Raw genomic sequence first — 22,886 nt, 5'->3', positions numbered from 1 at the left:
GTTGCTAGGAAAACTCTGAGGGCCTACAGGCACAGGGCTTATGGCATGGAGGGTGGCAGCTCGATTTATAAAAGGGTAGCAGAAAAGATCTTCATGATACAGTTGTTCTGTGTCTTGATTTTGCTTGTAGTCACAGAGATGTGTACATGTGATAAAATTGCATAAGACTAAATACACGCACACATACATGTGCATGTAAAGCAGGTGAAATCTTAATAAGGTCATGGATTGTTTCAGTGTCAATTTCCTGGTGATGATATTATTCCATAGTTATACACGGGGAAAACTGGTTGACGAGAATAGCAGATTCCCCAGACCTTCTCCCAACCCCCAGTTTATCCAGCTGTTCAGTAGATATTGGTTAGCAAATAATTTCAGCTTATGTTTTCTGATAAATGTTTTCATTGTTGGCATTACATGTTCCTAATTTGGAAATTAGATGAATAGTCAATAGAATTAAAATCCTGAAATAAAAGTTAAATCATAAACATTAATCTCAATTGGGTGAAAAGTCATCATCCATCTTTATTACAGTGAGCTGTGACAGGGATAAGTAGTTGTGAGCAAAGTCAATATTTTCTTCCGGATGCAGATTTGGCTTCTTTTTAGTATCCAAGGAGGCATTCAGTTGAGACTGAGAACCCTGCACCACTTAGAATGCATGTAGAATTGATTTTGTCCAAGAAAAATTTCAGTCGAGTTCCTATGGAACATTTAATTTTAATTATGGTATTTTATTTTGATATCCCTGCCAGAATGAGAGTTTCAAAATTAGGTGACTAAATGAGTTGATCTTGTCTATAAACAAAGTCTTTTATTCTTCTAAAAGTCTTCTTCATATTTAAATTGAAACTATTTCATACTATTTCTAACTTCCTATTTGTGATCAGATAGCTTTCAGAATAGGTATGTGAATAAATTCCCATTCATAATCAGATTGTGGGAGAATTCTTTATTATCTGATTTTTATTTTTTCAGAGATGAATAAAATATTATTTAATTCATTTAGTAAAAAATCATATCTGTGAAAAATAAAAATTGTGCAGTCTACAATTCTAATCTAGCTTTTTAAAAGAAAATATGTGAATATTTCAGTGTGATATTAAATATAAGAAACAATTTTATCAAAATCTAAGTGATTTTTGTTTTCCCTTGATAACATCTCTAGGTATACTCCAGGTTACCCTTGGATATGGTAGGATTGGAGAAAGGCATTGAAACATCTTACTGTTATTTAGAGTTAATAAAATTTTAATCAGTCCCCTCCTCTGCTATTACATTTATCTTCATTTTGTCTCATTGTGTTTATTTCATTTTTTGTAATAGTTTAGAAATTCTTATTCTTTTCCCCTCTCTTTGGTAGGAATTACATTTCTTTTCTCTACAGAATTGAGACCCAAAGACTAGTACTCTCATCATTTTGCAAATATAGGCAAAACCTAATTACATTGTGATTAGTGGGGTATAAAAAATTCAATAACAAAAAATGTGAAGGTTGAATTTACTGTGAGATTAGTGAAACAGTTTCAGGGAACTAGTTGGCCAGTAGTTCTGAGATTCCACCTTGTGAGCTTAGTTATTCCCAGTTCTGGTTGCAGTTTGATGTAAACAAATAATATAATTTATTATGAGAAGTGTTATCAGTGATAGAGATATATAAAATGGTGTTACCGAAGAGATACTGATGTACTCTTCTAGAGAGTAAGGAAGGCTTCATAGGTGGTGTGGGTCTGGGACTTAATGGACAAGGAGAACTGGGAAGGGAAAAGCACATTCTAGTAAGAGGAAACACGTACAGAGAGATGTCAAAGGGTCTGAATGGCATGCACTTTCAGGGAACTACATATAGTTTAGTGTTGTCAGAGGAGATTCATCGGAAGCAGAAGTGAGAAAGATAAGTCAGTTCTTTATTTTTTTTCTCCTTTAGGTAGTGGGAAATGCTTAGGAATTTAAGCTGGAGAATGACATCAGATTTGCATTTTTGAAAGATTTAACTTTCATGATGGAGTAGCTGCTGGATTGGAGGGAGAAGAGACCATTTGCAGGGAATCCCGTTAGGAGAACGTCACAAGAGTCTAGATCAGAAATAAGAAGAGGCAGAACCAAGACAGTGATAGTGAAAATAGAGAAAAGGTGTATTTTCAATCTAGTTGAAAATACTGGTACATTTACATTTTGTAGTGAAATGGAAGTGACTATGTTTAGGTTGATAGCTTGATATGAAGAATTTTTGAGAATTTGTATTATTTAAAATTACAGCATTGGAAGGAGCATAGGCTTTTATGTCAGACAGACTTGGTTTCGTTGGTCAGATTTATTCTCTGAACTTTACTTCCTACTTGTAAAGTATGAGTTTTATACTATGCAGAACTGTGGTGATAATGAGATAACAGTGCCTGGAAAGTAAAAAGGACAATGTTTATTGAGGACTATCTTGTTTAAGATGTTTTTCATTACTTGAATTTTTTTTTAATCTTTTAAAAATTTATTTTAAATTATGATAAAATACACATAGCATAAAATGTATCATCTTAACCATTTTTAAGGGTACAGTTCACTGGCATTTAGTACATTCACATTGTTGTACAACCACCACCACCACCATCCATCTCCAGAACTCTTTACATCTTGCATAACCAAAACACTATACCCATTAAATAATATTTCCATTTTCACCTCTTCCATCCCCTGGCAACCACTATTCTACTACTTTCTATTTCTGCATATTTGACTACTATACATACTTCATATAACTTGAATCATACAGTATTTGTCTTTTTGTTACTAGCATATTTTACTTACCATAATGTCATTGCGTTGGGAAAAACCCATCATCCTCCTGTGTTTCTCCTGTACTCTCATACTACTGTCATACTCACAGCACTTCTCACACCAGATATTTGAGAGTTTTTCCCCACCATGCAATCCTCTGGGCTATTAGCTGGGTGTTCTATAATTTCTCTCTATTTTGACACTGTCTACCTGGAGATAGTTTCAGATCCCACAGGTTATGGGCTCGGTCCTAAGACTGCTCTCACTCTACTTCAGATGCCAATCACAAGTCCAGGTTGTCATGTACTTCTGACTGGCTGGCTATAAATCTGAGATTCCTGTGACTCCCTTCTCAGGTTTGATGACGTTGTGCTAGAGCAGTTCATAGAACCCAGAGAAACACTTATTTACACTTACCAGTTTATTAAAGGATATGATAAAGGGTACAGATGAGCAGCCAAATGAAGACACACATAGGGCAAGGTCTGGGAAGGTCCTGAGTGCAGGAGCGTCTGTCTCTGGAATTGGGGTGTGCCACCTTCCTGGTATGTGGATGTGTTCACCAATCTGAAAGCTCTTCCAACTTCATACTATTGGGGTTTTAATGAAGGCTTCCTCACATAGGCATGATCAATAATGAACTCTATTTTCAGCCCTCTTCCTTTCTAGAGAATGGGAGAGCAGGGCTGAGAATTCCAAGCTTTTGATATCGGCTTGGTCTTTCTTCTGACTTGGCCCCTATCCAGGAGCCATCCAGGAGCTCACCCAGAGTCACCTCATTAGGGCAAAAGTCACTCCTATAACCCAGGAAATTAAAAGGGTTTTAGGAGCTCTCTGCCAGGAACTGGGGGAAGAAACCAATATAAATATTTTTTATTATCTCACAGTCGTCAAGGTTCATCTATCTTGTAGCATATATCATAATTTCCTTCCTTTTTAAGGCTGAGTAGTATTTTGTATGTATATGTCACATTTTATTATTATTGATGTTATTCATGGGACAGTTGAGTTGCTGCCACCGTTTAGCTATCATCAACGATGCTGCTATGTACTAAATCTCTGAGAAGACAGTGTTTTAAATTTATTACATATATAATCATTATAAATCCTTGTAAGATTGCTACTATTGTTACATTCATTTTCAGGCAAGGAAACTAATGCATAGAGAAGATAAATAATTTATTTGCCTAGATTCACACTATTTGTATATTAACTAAATCAATTTTAACTTTTATTCCTAGTTGGATTAAATCTAAATGCTGTTAGTAAGATATCTGACTCATTCCTAAAGTTTTTCCATGTAGCAATTCACAGGGAAACTTGTAATCCCTTCCAGTTGTTTATAAATGCAGTTACTTCAGAATCATAGATTATTTAACCTGGCATGTAATAGTTTTTTTATTCAGTACATTCACATTTTCTTAGTTATGTAAGCTCTTGAATCTCAAAGTGTTGATTTCCTGACTAAAGTTACCTTGACATTTTAAAATATCTTTCTAATATTATGTAGTGGACTTTTATTTCCACACTGCAAAAGAGCCAGGTGTGTTGTAGATTGTACTTACCCCCCTCCTCTGTGAACCATTATAAATTTGGCTGTTTATCTTGAATCTGTAAATAAAAAGAAAATTTAAATGCCTCTTAATTGCCATATTGCTGTATTTATTATTGAAATTCCATTTTTTTTCCTTAGTGGAAAAGAAGCTTAAGAAATAAGGTCCTCTCTCTAGACCATAAAAGTAAAAAAGGTGTACGTGGACGTCCTGCCACTTCTAAGATGTCACCAGAAAGGTAAGATAAATGTGTGTGTGTGATGTAAGATGGGCTTATACTATGTATAGTGTGACAATGGGTGATTCATTTAACCTCTTTGGGTCTCAATTACCACAGTTTTTACAATACAAAGATTGAATTCAGTGGGTACGGTTAATTGTAAGCTCTGACTTTTTGTGATTCTAAGTTATCTTAACTCCTTGTTTTTGTGTGTTTGGAATATCTTGATAAGCCTTAGCTAATAAAGCAAGAGTTATATATAGACTCATTAAAATGCTTGATTCAGCATTTGTGGTCTGCAATGAAAAAGATGCTCCATTTAGCAACTGTGGTCTTATAGTCATATATTAATAAATTATGGATATACTGGAATTAAATATCTGGGGGATTCAAATTACAATCATTAACAGAAGGAATTCAGAGCTAAATTTTTAGTGTTGGACATCAGTAAATGCTTAAAAAGTTGTTATTTTCAAAAGGGTATTACCCTTTTTAGAATAGTGAATGAATAAAAAATGATAGTAACAAAGTAAAAATTACAATTGTTGAGAGTTTGCACAGATTAGAAGATTAATTGGAGTTCTTGAATTTATGTCAGAGCACTCTATAAGCTACTAGGTCTGAATTCTCACCTTTCAAGTAAATTGGCTGTAGAAAATAAACATATTGGTGACTCCATATTCTTACCGATCCTTATTTTCCGTCCCTCCTTCCCTTCCTTCCTTCTTTTCATAGTTGTCCTAGTGGGTGTGAAATGGTATTTCATTGTGGTTTTGATATGCATTTCCTAACGATACTGAGTGTCTTTTCATGTGCCTGTTGGTCATTTGTATATCTTCTCTGGAGGAATGTCTGTTTAGATCATTTGCCCATTTAAAAATTATACTGTTTATCTTTTTATTGTTGAGTTATAAGAGTTCTTTATATATCCTGGATACAAATCCTTATCAGATATGTGATTTGCATATATTTTCTCCCACTCAACTTTTCACTTTCTTGATGTTGTCCTTTGAAGCACACCAGTTTTTCATTTTGATAACGTCCCATTTATCTATTTTTCTTTTGTTGCTATGCTTTCGTTGTTGTATCTAAGAAACTGTTGCCTAATCTGAGATAATGATGATTTACTGTTGTGTTTTCTTCTAAGAGTTTTATAGTTATAGCTCTTGGATATAGATCTTTTATCTATTTTGAATTAATTTTTGAGTATAACATGAGATAGGCATCCAAATTTGTATTTTGTTTGTGAATATGCAATTGTCTGAGCAACATTTATTGAAAAGATATCAATTTTTTTTGCTCCCTTTGTTGAAAATCAATTGACAGTAAATATAAAGGTTTATTTCTGGATTTGGAATTCTAGTCCATTAATCTATATGTCTATTTTATTTCTGAATTTGGAATTCTAGTCCATTAATCTATTTGTCTGTTTTTATGTCAGTACCACTGTGTACTGCATACTGTATTATTGCAACTTTGTAGTAAGTTTTGAAATTGGGAAGTGTGAGTCTTTTAAGTTTATAATATTTTTCAAGATCATTTGGTTCTGGGTTCCTTGCATTTTCAGTTGAATTTTCGAATCAGGTTGTCATTTTTAACAAAAAGCCAGCAAGGATTTTGGTAGAGGATGTGTTGAATCTGTAGACCAGTTTGGGAAGTTTTGTCATCTCAACAAGTTAAGTCTTCTGATTAATGAATATGAGCTATCTTTCCATTTATTTAGGTCTTCTTCAGTGTGTTTCAACAGTGTTTTGTAGCTTTCAGTGTGTCTTGGACTTTTATTGTTAAATTTGTTTCCAAGTATTTTTTTTTTTTTTGGTGCTGTTGTGAATAGAAGTATTTTAGGAATCCCACTGATTTATGTATGTTGACCTTATATACTGTGACCCTGTTTGTCTTATTAGTTCTAGGAGTTTTTAGTAGATTCCTTAGAATTTTGTATATACAAGATCATGTCATCTCCAAGTAAAGACAGTTTTACTTCTTCCTTTTCAACTAGAGGCTTTTAATTTTTTTCCCCCTTGCCTAATTGCCCTGGCTAGAACTTAGACAATGTATAATGGAAGAGGTGAGAGTGGAAATCTTTGTTTTGTTCCCACTCTCAGAGGGAAAGCATTCAGTATTTCACTATTAGGTATGATGTTAGCTATAGGTTTTTTCATTGATGTCCTGCTATGGTTTGAATGTTTGTTATCTCCCCAGAGTTCATGTGTTGAAATCCTAATGCCCAAAGTGATGGTATTTAGAGGTGGGGCCCTTGAGGGGGTGCTTAAGTCATGAGAGTGGAGCCCTCATGAATGGAATTAGTGCTCTTTTTATTAAAAAAAAAAAAAAAAAGGACCTCACAGAACTTCCTGGTCCTTTCTACCACGCGAGAACATTGTGAGAAGTCCGCAGTCTACAACCCAGAAGAGGGCCTTCACCAGAACCCAGCCATGCTGACTGGCATCCTGATCTTGGACTTCCCAGCCTCCAGAACCGTGAGAAATAAGTGTTTGTTGTTTATAAGCTGCTGAGTCTGTGATATTTTGTTATAGCCTGAACAGACGAAGACATGCTTTTTTTCATGTTGAGGTAGTTCCCTTCTGCTCTTCATTTTTTGGAGGCTTTTTATCATGAATGTGTGTTGATTTTGTCAAATGCCTTTTCTGCATTTATTACATGTGATTGGTATCCTGTATTAATATAATGTATTACATAAATTGATTTTTAGATCTTAAACTAATTTTGCATTCCTGGGATGAATCCCATTTGATCCTGATTGATGATCCCATTTATATATTACTGGATTCAGTTTGCTAGGATTTTATTGAGGAACTCTTATGTTTGTATTCAGAAGAGAAATTTGTTCACCTGCCTTTTTTTTTATGTTGTCTTTGTCTGGCTTTGGAATCAGGCTAATAATGGCCTTATAGAATGAGTTGAAAAGTGTTCTTTCTTCATTTTCTGGAAGAGTTTTTGGAAGATTGGTATTAATTCTTGTTTAAATGTTTGATAAAATTCATCAGTGAAGCTGTCTGGTCACTGGTGTTTTGTGTGTGTTTGTGAAGTTTTCAAATTACAAATTCAAATTTTTGCTTGTCATGAATCTATTGAGATTTTCTTTTTTTTAATAAGTCAATTTTGGTACCTTGTGTCCTTCTAGGAATTTGTGTTTTTATGTAAGTTATCTAATTAACTGGCATATATTTGTTCATAGTATTCTATTATACTGTTTAAACTTTCTATAATATTGTTAGTGATGACCCGTCTTTCATTCCTGATTTTAGTAATTTGAGTGTTTTTTGTTGTTGTTGTTCAGTCTGTCTAGATATTTATAAATTTTGTTGATCTTTTCAAAGAACCAACTTTTGGTTTCATCAATATTCTCTGTTGGTTTTCCTTATTCAATTTCATTTATGTCCACTATAATCTTATTTTCCTTATTCTCCTTGTTTTGGACATAGTTTGTACTTCTTTTTGTAATTTCTTAAGGTGTATGGTTTGGTTATTGACTTGAGACCTGTCTTCTTTTCTAATATAGATATTTAGTTTTAAATTTTATTCTAAGTGCTGAGTTAGCTACACCTTACAAATTCTGGTATGTTGTGATTTTCTTTTCATTAATCTCAAAAGTATTTTCTAATTGCTGGTATGATTGATCCATTTGTTTAATTTCTCCGTATTTTTAAATTTCAAAGATTTCCTTCTTTTGTTGAGATATTGACATACAACATTATATTAATTTCAGGTATACAACATAATGATTCTCTACTTGTATATGTTGTGAAATGATCACCATGATGTACATTACATCCCCATGACTTATTTATCTGTTTTAAATTTTTAATTGAATTCCATTGTGGTCTGAGAACATTTTGTATGATTTCACTTCTTATAAATTTACTGAGGTTTATTTGTGGCATATGATCTTCTTGGAGAACATTCTGTGTGTTTGAAAAGAAAGTTCATTCTGTTCTATTTGTTAGAGTGTTCTATAGATGTCCATTAGATTGAGTTGTTTGGTAGTGTTACTCAAGCCTTCTGTATCCTTGCTGATTTTCTATCTAGTTGTTCTCTCCATTTTCAAGACTGGGGTTTTTAAGTGTTGAACTATTACTGTTGAATCATTAATTTCTCCTTTTTGTTAGTTTTTGCTTAGTGTATTTTGTGGTTCTATTAGTAGATATATGTATATTTATAATCAGTATGTCTTCTTGATAAATTAACCCTTGTCAATGAAATGTTCCTCATTGTCTCTCCTTTTTTTTTTTTTTTTGCTTTAAAGTCTATTTTGTCTAATAATAACATAGCCACTCCACCTGCCTTAAGGTTGCTGTTTACATGGTATACCTTTTTCCACTCTTTTACTTTGAATCTGTTTGTTTCTTGAATTCAAAGTGTATCTCTTGTTGAGAACATATAGTTGGATCTTGTCTTTGATATTTCATTATTACCAGTCCCAATAGACATAGTCTAGGTGGCTTATAAACAACAAACATTTATTTTTCATAATTCTGGAGCCTGGGAATCTCAGGATCATTGCACTTCCAGATTCAGTGTCTGGTGTTGGCTTTCTAGTTCATAGATGTCTGGTTTTTTTTGCTTTATCCTCGAGGGATAGAAGGGGTCTCTCTTGAGCCTTTTTTATAAGAGCACTAATCTGATTCGTGACGGCTCTACCCTCATGACCCAATCACCTCCCAAAGGCCCCACCTCCTAATACTATTACTTTGGGGGTTAGGATTTCAAAATAAGAATTTTGAGGGGAACAAATATTCAGAACATAGAAGATCTTGTTTTTTAATCTACTCTGACAATCTCTGCCTTTGATTAGATTGTTTAATACCTTCACTCTTCATGTGAATCAAAGTGTCAGCAGGGCCATGCTTCCTTTGAAGGCATTAGGGAATAATCTGTTCCATGTCTCTCTTCTCTTCTTTAGAAATTCAGTCCTCCATATTTACATGTTCTCCCAACATGTTACATTGGTTCTTACATGGTCTTGACGTTGTCTTCCTCTGTGTGTGTCTATTTCTGCCCTTTTTATAAGGACATAATATACAGGCATACCTTGTTTTATTGTGCTTTGCTTTGTTGTGCTTTGCATACATTGCACTTTTTTACAAATTGAATGTTTATGGCAACCCTGCGTTGAGCAAGTCTGTTGGCACCATTTTTCCCCAAAACATTTGCTCACTTGTGTCTCTGTGTCACATTTTGGTAATTCTAGCAATATTTAAAACTTTTTCATTATTATTATATTTGTTATAGTGATCTGTGGTCAGTAATTTTTTTACTGAAGTATAGTTGATTTACAGTATTGTGTTAGTTTCAGGTATACAGTGAAGTGATTCAGTTATATATATTTTTCAGATTATAGTCCATCATAGGTTATTACAAGATACTGACTATAATTCCCTGTGCTATCTGATAAATCCTTGTTGTTTATCTGTTTTATGTATAGTAGTTTGTATGTTTTAATCCCATATTCCTAATTTGTCCCTCTTTTCCTGTCTCTCTCCTTTGTTAACTGTAAGTTTTTCTGTCTATGAGTCTGTTACTATTTTGTATATTGATTCATTTTTATTTTTTTTAATTCCACATATAAGTGATATATAGTATTTGTCTTTTTATGACTTACCTAAGTATAATATTCTCTAGGTTCATCCATGTTGTTGCAGTATTTCATTCTTTTTATGGCTGAGTAATATTCTGTTGTGTATATATATATCCACATCATCTTTATCCAGTCATCTGTCAGTGGACACGTAGGTTGCTTCCATGTGTTGGCTGTTGTTAATAGTGCTACTGTGAACATTGAAGTGCATGTATCTTTTCAAATTAGAATTTTCATTTTTTTTATATACACACACACGCACACACACATGCACACACACTGAAGAATGGGATCATTGGATCATATGGTAGCTCTGTTTTTAGTTTTTTAGGGAACCCCCAAACCGTTTTCCATAGTGGCTACACCAATTTGCATTCCCACCAATAGTGTAGGAGGTTTCCCTTTTCTGCACACCCTCCCCAGCATTTATCATTTGTACACTTTTTGATGATAGTCGTTCTGATGTGTGAGGTGATACTTCATTGTGGGTTTGATTTGTATTTTTCTAAAAATTAATGATGTTGAGCATCTTTTCATAGGCCTTTTGGCCACCTATATGTCTTCCTTGTAAAAATGTAATTTTAGATGTTACTACAGTGACTTACTGAAGGCTCAAATGGTGGTTAGCATGTTTTAGCAATAAAGTATTTTCTAATTAAAGTATTTTGAAATGAGAATTTTTAGGCATAATGCTGTTGTCCACTTTATAATGTAAGCATAACTTTTTTATGCACTTGGAAACCAGAAAAATTCATGCGAATTGCTTTATTGCAATATTTGCTTTATTGTGGTGGTCGGGAACTGAACCCACAATCTTTGAGCTTTGCCTGTTTTAGGGCCTAACCTACTGACCTCATTTTAACTTGATTACCTCTGTAGAGACAATATTTCCAGATAAAGTAGCATTTTTGAAGTACTGAAGTTAGGACTTTAGGATATTTTTTTGGAGGGTCACATTTCAACCCAAATAGACATCTTGAAATTGGAGAGAAATTGAGCCCTTTTGGGACTAGAGATTATTTTTTTTCAGAAATGATCTTGTAATCTGTCAGTTTCCTTTCTCATATTCTTTATTGCTTCTTAAAAATTAACTTCTACCTCAGGACATGTAAATAAAATGAATAAATTTTTGTTGTTTTATATTACCTTTTTTGGTGTGTTAGTTTTGGTTATAGAACTATTAGGTTTTCTATTCTTTTTTTTAAATAAATCAGCTTGATTGGTGTATCATTTATGTAGAAGAATATGCATCAGTTTTAAATGTATGTCTATGATTTTGACAGATGTATTTATTGTTTTGCTTATTTTTTATAACAATTTTTATTGAAAAAAATTTTGTTTAATTATTTTTAATTAATTAATTCATTTATTGGGGAGGTAATTAGGTTTGTTTGTTTGTTTGTTTGTTTGTTTATTTATTTATTTATTTATTTATTTATTTATTTATTTATTTATTTATTTATTAATGGAGGTACTGGGGATTGAACCCAGGACCTTGTGCATGCTAAGCAAGCACTCTACCACTGAGCTATGCCCTACCCCCTACCACTGAGATGTACTGTCCCCCTTGTTTTGCTTCTTTTATTATGGTAAAATACACCTAATGTAAAATTTACCATCTTAACCATTTTTAAATGTATAGTTCAGTGGTGTTAAATATATCATAATATTGTCCTCACATCATCATTATCCATCTCCAGAACTCTTTTCATCTTGTTATACTTAAATTGTATAGCCATTAAATAATAACTCCCTATTTATCCCTTATCCCTGAGCCCCTAGCAACCACCATTCTACTTTCTATGTCTGTGAATTTGACTACCTACCTCACATAAATGGACTCATTCAGTATTTGTCTTTTTGTGGTTGGCTTATTTCACTTAGCATATTGTCTCTAAGGTTTAATCCCTGTTTTAACATGTCAGAATTTTCTTCCTTTTTAGGCTGAGTAATATTCCATTGCATGTATGTACAATATTTTGCTTATCCATTCCTTTGTCAGTAGACATTTGGGGTTTTTCCACATTTTAGCTGTTGTGAATGATGCTGCTATGAACGTGGATGTACAAATACTCTTTGAGACCTTGCTTTCAATTTTTCAGGGTATATACCCTGCAGTAGAATTGCTGGATCATATGATAATTCCAGTTTTTATTTTTTGAGGACCACCGTATTATTTTCCCTAGCACCTACACCATTTTATTGTTATTATTATTTTTTTTAGGTGAGGGATAATTAGGTTATTTACTTATTTTTTAAGTGGAGGTGCTGGGGATTAAACCTAGGACCTTGTGCATGCTTGGCAGGCACTCTACCACTGAGCTATCACCTCCCCTTACACCATTTTAAATTGCCTCTGGCAGTGCGTAGGAGTTCCACTTTTCTCTACATCTTTGTCAACCTTATTAGTTTTGTTTTTTTCTTAATTGCCATCCTCATGGGTTTAAAGTGATAGCTCCGTGTGGTTTTGATTTGTATTTGCCTAATGATTAGTGATGGTTAACATATTTCCATGTGCTTATTGGCCATTTGTGTACCTTTGGAAAAATGTCTTTTCAAGTTCTTTGCCCACTTGTGAATTGGACAAGTTGGGTTTTTTTGTTGTTGTTGAGCTTTAAGAGTTCTGTATATATTCTGAATATTAATCCCTTATCATATGTATGATTTGCAAATCTTTTTTCCCATTTTTGTGATTTGGCTTTTTACTCTGTTGGTAGTGTTTTTGGATGCACATATTTTATTTATGAAGTACATTTTGTCTTTTTTTGTTTGTTTGTTTCATATCCAGAAATCATTGCCAAATCCAATGTCATGGTCATGAAGATTTTCCCCAATGTTTTTCTTATGTTTCATAATTTTAGCTTTTGCATTTAGTTCTTTGATCTATTTTGAGTTAATGTTTATACATGAGTTAGGTAGAGGTCCAGCTTCATTCTTTAGTACATGAATATATCCGGTCTTCCTAGCACCATTTGTTGAAAAGGCTGTCCTTTCCTCATTGGATGATCTTGGCAGTCTTGTTAAAAATCATTGACTATACATGTAAGAGTTTATTTTTGGGCTCTCTATTCTATTCTAGTGATTTATATGTCTGATTTTATCCTAGTATACACTGTTTTGATTGAAGTAACTTTGTAGTAAGTTTTGAAATAAAATGTGAGTCTTATAGCTTAAACTTCCTTTTCAAAATTGTTTTGACTATTGGGAGTCCCTTGAGGTTCTATATGAATTTTAGGATAGGTTTTTCTGTTTTTGTAAGAAAAACTTCATTGTGATTTTGATATGATTGCATTCAATGTGTAGATTACTTTGGTCGGTATTGACATCTTAACAACGTTTAGTCTTCCAATCCATGAACATTAGATGCGTTTATATTTATGTCTTCTTCAATTTCTTTTAGCCATGTTTTATAGTTTCATTTTATGAGTCTTGTCTCCTTGGTTTAAGTTAATTCCTAAGTATTTTGTTCTTTTTGATGCTATTATAAAAGGAATTGTTTTAATAATTTCCTTTTCAGATCCTTTGCTGTTAATGTATAGAAATGCAACCGATTTTTGCACATTGACTTTGTATCTTGCTACTTTGTTGAATTCATGTATTGGTTTAATAGTCATTTTTTTTGTGAAATCTTCAGGCTTTTCTATATATAAGATGATACCGTCATGTGAATAGAGATAATTTAACTTCTTCCTTTCTAATTTGGATGCCTTTTTTTTTCCTTTTTCTTGTCTTACTGGCTAGAACTTTCAATATTATGTTGAATAGAAATGATGAGAACAGGCATCCTTTTCTTCTTGATTGAGAGGAAAATCATTTTAGTCTTTCATCATTAAGCATGATGTTCACTTGGGTTTTTCATATATGGCTTTTATTGTGTTGAAGCAATTTCCTTCTGTTCCTAGTTTTTTGAGAGTTTTTATCATGAAAGGATATTGAACGTTGTCAAATGCTTTTTTGTGTTAATTGGCATCGTCATGTTTTTTTCCCTCTTTGTTCTGTTAATGTGGTTTTTACATCAATTTATTTTTATATATTGAACCCTTTTTGCATTCTAGGAACAAATCCCACTTGGTCATGGTGTAAAATCTTTTTAATATGCTACTGAGTTTGCTTTGTTAGTATTTTGTTGAGGATTTTGCATCAGTGCTTGTAAGGGATATTGGTCTTCAGTTTTCTTTCTTTTTTCTTCAGTATCTTGACTTTGGTATGAGGGTAATGCTGATCTCATAGGCTAAGTTAGAAATTGTTTTCTTTGCTTCCATTTTTGGGAAAAGTTTGAGAAGGATTAGTGGTAGTTCTTCATTTAATGTTTATTGGAATCTACTAGTGAAATCATCAAGTCCAGGGCTTTTCTTGGGTTTTTTTTTTTTTTTTGATTAGTGATTCAGTTTTCTTACTAATTATAGGATCTCTCCATATTTTGTTTCTTTGTGACTTAGTCTTGGTACATTTTGTGTTTCTGGGAATTTAACCATTTCATCTAGGTTATCCAATTTTGTTGACATACAGTTTATAATACTCAATATAGTCCTTTTTATTTTTATTGAACAATTAACAATTTCCCTAGTTTCATTTCTGATTTTTGTAATTTGTGTCTTCTCTCTTTTTTTTCCTAGTCAATCTAGCTAAAAGTTTTTCAAGTTTGTTGATTTTTTAAAAAAAGAACCAACTTCTGGTTTCATTAACTTTATTATTTTTCTATTCTGTATCATTTTGTCTGCTCTGATCTTTATTATTTCCTTCTCTTTAATGCATTCCAGAAATGTTTGTATATTGTGTTTTTATTTTTATTCATCTCTTTAGTATTTTTAATTTCCCTTTTGATTTCTATTTTGACCTGTTGGTTAAGAATGTGTTATTTAATTTACACAATTTGTGAGTTTTCAAGTTTTCCTTCTCTTACTGATTTCTAACTTTATCTTATTGTCATCAGAGAGGATGCTTTGTATGATAAATGTCTTTCTAATCTATTGAGGCTTAATTTATTGCCTAAAATATGGTCTATCCTAAAGAATGTTCTATGTGTGCACTTGAGAAGAATGTGTATTCTCTTGTAGGGTACTGTGTTCTGTGTGTGCTTGTTAATTGGTTTTTTGTGTTGTTCAAGTCCTTACTTTTGTCAGGTTGTTCTAGCCATTAATGAGAATGGGATATCAAACCCTCCAACTATTATTGTAGAACTGTCTATTTCTGTCTTCTTTTCTGTCAATTTTTACTTTATGTCTTTTGATAATCCATCATTAGGTGTGTAAATGTTTGTAATGATTAAATCTTTTGGCTGTTTTATACCTTGTGTGAATATATAATATTTTTCTTTGTTTCTTATAGCCTTTTCTGATATAAAATTTATTTTGCCTGATATTAATATAGCTATGCTCTCTTTTGGTAGTTTTTACATGGAATATCTTCTTCCATCTTTTCTCCTTCAACCTATTTGTGTCTTTGGATCCAATGTGAATCTTGTGTAGGCAGCATATAGTTGGGTCATATTTTTTTATTCATCCTGCCACCCTCCATTTTTTGACTGGAAAATTTATTTATGTTTGAAGTAATTATTAAAAGAGAGTGATTTATTTCTGTCATTTTGCTATTTGTTTTCTAAATATCTTATAGCTTTTTTGTCATCCCATCTTTCCTTCATTACTCTTGTTTTCATTTGGTTGATTTTTTGGTAGTCAAATGTTTAAATTCCCTTTTCTTTTCCTTTTGTATAGCTGTTTTCTTTGTGGATTCCATGGGGATTATGTTTAACATTCTGAAGTTATTGTACTCTAATTTGGGTCTCTAACCTGCTTAATTTGAACAACATGAAGAAATTGTTACTTTACAGTTCCATCTGTACCTCTTTCAATTCTTGATGTCAAAATGTAATGTCTTTGTATATTTTATGCTAAAAACATAAGCTAATAATTATTTTAAATACATTTTTCTTTACATTACGTAGAAAACAAATGTTGAAGTTAAAAACAAAGTTGAAATAATACTAGCTTTTAGACTAATTGTTTTCTTTAAAAAGTATTAGTCTGTTAAGTCATGTAGAAAACAGAAGTGGAGTTACAAACTAAAATTATGGTAGTAAGAACTTTAATAATTGTCCATATATTTACTTTTATTGAGATTTTTATTTCTTCATATAATGTTGAGTTTCTCTGTAGTGCTTTTGGGTGGGGGGTGGTGGTAATTGTGTTTATTTGTTTGTTTTAATGAAGGTACTGGGGATTGAACCCAGGACCTCATGCACCCTAACCATGCATTCTTAACCACTGAACTATACCCTCCCCCTGTAGTGCTTTTTCATTTCACTGTGCAAGACTCCCTCGAGCATTTCTTGCAGGACAGGTCTTGTGGTAACAAACTCCATTGGGTTTTGTTTGTCTGGGAATGTCTTAATTTCTCCCTCAATCTTGAAGTATAGTTTTGCCAGATATATAATATTTGGTTGAGAGTTTTTTTCTTTTAGAAATTTGAGTATATGAGCCCATGGACTTCTGGCCTCCAAAATTTCTAGTGAAAAATCTTATTATCTTATTGAGAATCTCTTATATGCAACAAATCACTTTTTTTTTTTTTTTGCTGTTGTCAAGAATTTCTCTTCATTTTTGGCTTTCAAAAGTTTTAGACAGGTGGAACTTACAACTTTGAGTGGAGGTGCAACCACAGTGGCTGCTAGCCTCTTGGCCTGCAGCTCTGAGGTTAGACGCTCTACTTAGTGATCAGAGCACAGATCACTAATATTTGGAGGGTAGGGTCCTTTTTGTCCACCCTGGTTTCTGCCTGCTGAGTGTAAGCTGTTCTTGTAACATATGCCCTGCTGCTGCCAAGGAGGTAGGGATTTGGGATGGGTAGCTGCTACTGTGCTAAGAGCTGAAGTTGACCACAATTAATGACAGTTTACCCAGGCCTTCTCCTGAAGTTGCAAGCCTTCAAAAGACTTCGGATTTTCAAAATAGTTAATATTGGACAGATTTTGCCAGTGTAGTTAGTTGTTCTATAGGTTGGGAGAGGGATTCTTGGTACTTCCTACTCTGCCATCCTCTTAGAATTCTCTTCATTTCTTTTTAAGGTGTGAGGAAATGAATAGTCTTTTGAATATTTATTGTAAATATATGATGTATTTATGTTAAATTTCAACACTTTGTCATTATTTCCGTGTCCTATTTCCCATATTCCATTTTTTTCTACCTCAATAAAAAGTTAGAAATAGAACTTGCCATTCAGGGGATAACTAGCTATATTAAAAGAGGAGTCAGGGAGAAAAAAAAGATGACAATCCAATTTAGAGGCAAAATGAAAAAGGCAGTAACTGTGAAGTAAAACAGGAGTGGAGGAGCAGAGAAAGGTTGGAGCATTTCTCTTCTGCATCTTGTCTTATTTAAGATTGACATTTCTTTAAAATATTCTTTTTCATTTTCATATTCTTTTTCATTATAGGTTACTTCAAGATATTGAATATAGTTCCTTGTGCTATACAGTAGAAACTTGTTGTTTATCTATTTTATATATAGTAGTTAGTATCTGCAATTCTCAAACTCCCAGTTTATCCCTTCCCGTCCCCTTTCCCCCCTGGTAACCATAAGTTTGTTTTTAATGTCTGTGAGTCTATTTCTGTTTTGTAAATAAGTTCATTTGTATCTTTTTTTTTTTTTTTTAAGATTCCACATGTGAGTGATATGGTATTCTTTCTCTTTCTGGCTTGCTTCACTTAGAAGAGTCTCTAGGTCCATCCACGTTGCTGCAGATGGCATTATTTTATTCTTTTTTATGGCTGAATAGTATTCCATTGTAAAAATATACCACAACTTCTTTATCCAGTCATTTGTCAATAGACTTTTAGGTTATTTCCATGTTTTGGCTATTGTATATAGTGCTGCTATGAACACTGGGGTGCATGTATCTTTTTGAATTAGAGTTCCCTCCAGATATATGCCCAGGAGTGGGATTGCTGGTTCATAGGTAAGTCTATTTTTAGTAAAAAAAAATTCCTATTTTTTTTTCCTGTTACATAAGTAAAGTGGGATGGGAAACTTAAGAAACATAGATAAATAGCAAAGGAATCAAATCACCTCCAGGTAAATATAGTGATTGAATATATATATCTTTGTTCTCTTTCCTATTCCTATGGATCTTTTCTGTTTTTTATGCCCTTGCTTAGGGTCCTGATAGCTATCACTACAATATTTTCCAAGGATTGTTTTTGTGGTAAACCTTGTGGTTTATCACCTAGTCAAAGTTTTCTGGAGGTAGGGGTGGTAGGTACAAAGAAAGAAAGGAGCAAAGGCAAAATAAGCAAGGGGAAAACTCAAGACCTTCTATCATGTTTATTTTTATCTTTTACATAGTGATGTCACATCCATGAAGAATAGGTAGGAAACAACAAAAAGTGACATTTAGAGAATAAGAAAAAGGTCTTGGGAATTATAAATGTGGTAGTAGCAATAAGAAATTTCAATAAAGATGAAGCTAAATTATTTTCCTGGAAAATAGAATAAATAAATATAGTAGGAAGGAAAAGATAAGGAAAGTGGAGAATCAAACTAGATAGCACATCTAAATAATAGGAATACCACATAGACCAGAGAAAATAGAGGAAGAATTTATCAAGGAAATACTTTGAATATCTGAAGAATACATTTTCATACTAAAAAGGCTTTATGAATGCCTAGCACTATGAATGAAGAGGAAAAAAGGAGAAAGAAAAACTCTCATCAAGGCACATCATCATTAGATTTCAGTACAGAAGAGATAAAAAAAAGATCTGAACAGTTTCCAGAGACCAAAAAGAAAAACAAAGAAAACCCCGTTATATAAGGATCAGGCATTGTAATGCCATTTAAACTTTTAGGAGCCACTGAAAGGTATTTCTTCAAAGCAATGTCTTCAAAATTCAAAGATAATATTGTTTCCAGCCCATTGTTCCAAACTGAACTCATCAAGTGTGAGAGTAAAATAGACATTTTTAGACATAAAAGTTCTCAGAAAAAAATCACCTGCCATATACTCTTTCTTAGGAAACTCTTTTATGATATGCTTCACTAAAATGAGAGTGTAAGAGGGCAGACTTTCTTTGTAGAGGAACAGGTAGTAAATAATATAGGCTTTACAGGCCACATAGAGTGTCTATCCCATATTCTTCTCTTTCTGGAGCTGATAGGCCACCTGATGTTTCAGCTTTATTGAGGAGAATTCTGTATCTTTTGTCTGTGATTTTCAGTGGTATTACATGGAAAAGAAGTTAAAGTCAGTGTATAAAAGTTAGGTAATTATTAACTCCTAGAAAAACAACATTGTACGAAAAGGAAATGTAACTGCAGTGGCTAGGTGGTTCAGCTTTGAAGAATATTCATGTAAAAATTAACACTGTGGATTTAGACATCATTTTTTAAGATTGAAGTATAGTTGATGTACAATATTATATAAATTACAGGTGTACAGTACAGTGATTCATAATTTTTAAGGATTATACTCCATTTGTAGTTATTGTAAAATATTGACTATATTAAACATAATTTTTGATGTTAAGTGTATTGGGAGATCATTGGCAGGAAGGGGTGTGATGGAGAGACAGTCCTTTGGGAAAGACCCCCAGTGTTCTTCTCACTTGTTGTAATTCATAAATCCTTCTGCTCTCACACACAGAAAAAGCTTGGAACAAAGAGTAAAAAATACTCATATTCTATCAGTAGATGTTGTTTAAAAGAAAAAAATTAGTGGTAGTAATTACTAGGAAAAATAATAGAAAGTTTTAAGAAATGGTTTTATTGGGGAGTAGAGTAGGATGGGAAAGTGGATTGCTTGAAGATGAATCCTGTAATAAGAATTTGTTATTTGTGTGAAGGAAATCACATAAACAGTCTGTCGGAAGACTCTGTTTAGGGGACTTAATGAAGGTATTTTAGGCTAATATGAGCCTGAGAGTTATTTTCTCAGGGACATATCAGGGATTACTTAGTACTTTCTTCTATTTAAATTTTATAGCATGTAGCACTTTTAGGGGAGAGGAGTTAAAAAATAATAAAATAATAAAAAATAATAAACTAAAGCAGCATCTGGATTACAAGGGAGTAAAAAGCCAAACTTTAATGATCTTTTTTTTCCCTGTGATATTCAGAGCAAGCATGTAGTTTTTGCATTAAGATGTATAAATACATTGTTTTCCTACACAAATGTTACTGAGGTACCACATCAAAGATGAGAGAACTTCCCCCGCAAAAGTAAAGTGACCCACAATTGAAAAATAATGGAACAATTGCAAGAAGGGAGAAAGGGACCATTGTAATAGGGAGAACAGTGTGATCACAAGGTCTGCAAAAGGTAGCCAGAAAAGGACTTTTCTTACATTGGGAGGAGTAAACAAGGCTAGAAATAAGTAGGTTTGAGGAAGTAGGATGAGCAAGTGGTGAGGTTGCACAGTAGGTCAGAAAATGTTTTATCTTGAGGTTAGCCTATTCTAGGGAGTGGTTGTGTGCTGGTTTAGATTGATAGTTCGTCCAAAGTTCTTAGGCCTGGGCAAAGTAGAGACATTTAAAGTTTGATTAACAAGCAGTTTGTTCTTGTAGATCAGTGGAGACATGAAATTCAGCTGATCATGTATGAGGTTTAGGGGAGGAAAAAATTTCTGTATCAACTTAAGTTCAGTGTCTGAGCTGGCACATAAGTGAGAAAAAACAGATTAGCATGAGAAAAAGTATATTAATATATTAACATGTGCATCACTCATATGTGGAAGAACACAACTTGTCATGATATATTTTATTTATATCTGTATGTTGTTCTAAGTAAAGAAAAATAAAAATTTTTAAATAAATATTTTACTGTTCATCTTTATCTGTCTTCCAATTTATTGAGATATAATTGGCATAAAGTACTGTATAAGTTTAAAGCATACCGCAGAATGATTTGTCTTACATACATCATGAAATAATTATCACTGTAAGTTTAGTGGACATCCATCATCTTCTATAGATAGAAAATTAAAGAAATAGAAAAAAAAATTTTATTCTTGTGATAGAACTTATAAGACTTACTCTCTTTACAATTTTCATATATAACATACAGCAGTGTTAATTATATTTTTCATGTTGTACGTTATACCCCTAGTACCTATTTATCTTATAACTAGAAGTTTGTACCTTTTGACCATTTTAATCCATTTTCTCCTCCCCCCACCCCCTTTCCCTGGTAACCACAAACCCAATCTCTTTTTCAATGAGTTTGTTTGTTTGTTTGTTTTTGAAGTATAATTGACGTACAACACTATGTTAGTTTCTATTATATAATGTAGTAATTCAGTGGTGCTATACATTTCAAAATGATCACCAGGGTAAGTCTAGTTATGATATTTCACCAGACCTTTGAAGATATTACATGGTTATTGACTATATTCCCCACACTGTACACAGCTATGTATCTATATGTGATTTTTGTTTTGTGTATCCCTTAACTACTTACTGTGTATGTGGATGATTTTACTACTTTCGTCTTTTAATCTTCCTACTAGCTTTATAGTGGCTGCTTTTACTACCTTTACTGTATATTTGCCTTTACCAATGAGATTTTTCCTTTTCTAATTTTCATGTTTCTAGTTGTGATCTTTTCTTTTTCACTTGGAGAAGTCCCTTTAACATTTCTTGTAAAGCTGGTTTGGTGGTGCTGAACTTTTTTAGCTTTTGCTTGTCTGTAAAACTTGTGGTAATCTACTGTAGATTCCTTCTAGGGTATTTTTTTTTTGTATTTATAAGGATGTTTATTGCAGAAATATTTACAGTAGCATAAAAATTCAGAGGCTGATTAAATGTTCAATAATAGGAGGATGTAAATTGTTCTTCTACATTATAAAAATAAGTGTAACACATTTATATGAGATTTGTGATGAATTTTTACTGACATGGGGAAAGGCACACAATGTTAATGAAGAAAAAGCAGGATATCCTTGAAGTATAATCACAATTTAACTATCCTCTCCCACTCACACCCACTTACAGATAAAATTCCTGAAGAAGATGTACTAAAATCGTCTCTGGGTAGCAATATTATGGATTTTTTTTCTTCTATCCTGTTTATTCTTTTACCCCTGTATTTTCCCATTTTTTATTAATAGACTTAATTTTTTATAGCAGTTTCAGGTTTACAGCAGAATTGAACAGAAAATACAGAGTTCACCCATAGCCCCCTCTACCCACATATATACACTCCCCTACCCTCAACATTCCTCATCATTGTGGCATATTTGGTACAATTGATGAACCAACATGGACACATTATTATCAACCGAAGTCATAGTTTACATTAGGGTTTGCTCTTGATGTTGTACATTCTGTGGGTTTTGACAAATGCATAATGACATGTAGCCACCACTATAGTATCATACAGAATAATTTCATTGCCCTAAAAATCCCTTGTGCTCCATCTTTTAATTCCTCTCTCCCTCCCTCTCCCCAAACCCTTGGTAAACACGATATTTTTATTGTTTCTGTAGCTGTGCCTTTTCCAGAATGTTATTTGGTTGGAATTATACAGTTTGTAGCCTTTTCAGACTGGCTTCTTTCATTTAGTAATATGTCTTTTAAATTTCTTCCATGTATTTCATGGCTTGATAGCTCATTTCTTTTTTTTTTAACTGTGCATATATTTAATTTACATATATGTACTGTTCATTGTTTCTGAGAATGTTTAGAGCTTTAGTTTTTTAAACTTACATAGTTATCAAAGGAATAAAGCCAACCACAAAATAAGAATTAATTCA

General features: G+C 32.9%; 1 protein-coding gene and 1 non-coding gene across 8 annotated transcripts in view; one reads left to right on the top strand and one right to left on the bottom strand.

The window, feature by feature from the left end:
- SENP7 (SUMO specific peptidase 7) overlaps positions 1-22,886 on the top strand; it is a 128,037-nt gene that overhangs the window by 37,065 nt on the left and 68,086 nt on the right. For all 7 annotated transcript variants that reach the window (XM_010966379.3, XM_045503926.2, XM_045503930.2 and 4 more), the window contains one exon: positions 4,466-4,563. In XM_010966379.3, the coding sequence (XP_010964681.1) occupies positions 4,466-4,563 (98 nt within the window). The remainder of the gene's footprint in view (positions 1-4,465; positions 4,564-22,886) is intronic.
- TRNAP-AGG (transfer RNA proline (anticodon AGG)) lies at positions 16,349-16,422 on the bottom strand. Its single transcript has one exon. It is a non-coding gene; the product is annotated as a tRNA-Pro (tRNA).

Source organism: Camelus bactrianus, chromosome 1 (assembly GCF_048773025.1).
Source record: "Camelus bactrianus isolate YW-2024 breed Bactrian camel chromosome 1, ASM4877302v1, whole genome shotgun sequence".
Classification (NCBI taxonomy): domain Eukaryota; kingdom Metazoa; phylum Chordata; class Mammalia; order Artiodactyla; family Camelidae; genus Camelus; species Camelus bactrianus.
The sequence above is the reverse complement of the archived record's forward strand: the minus strand, read 5'-3'. Positions and strand labels throughout refer to the sequence as shown.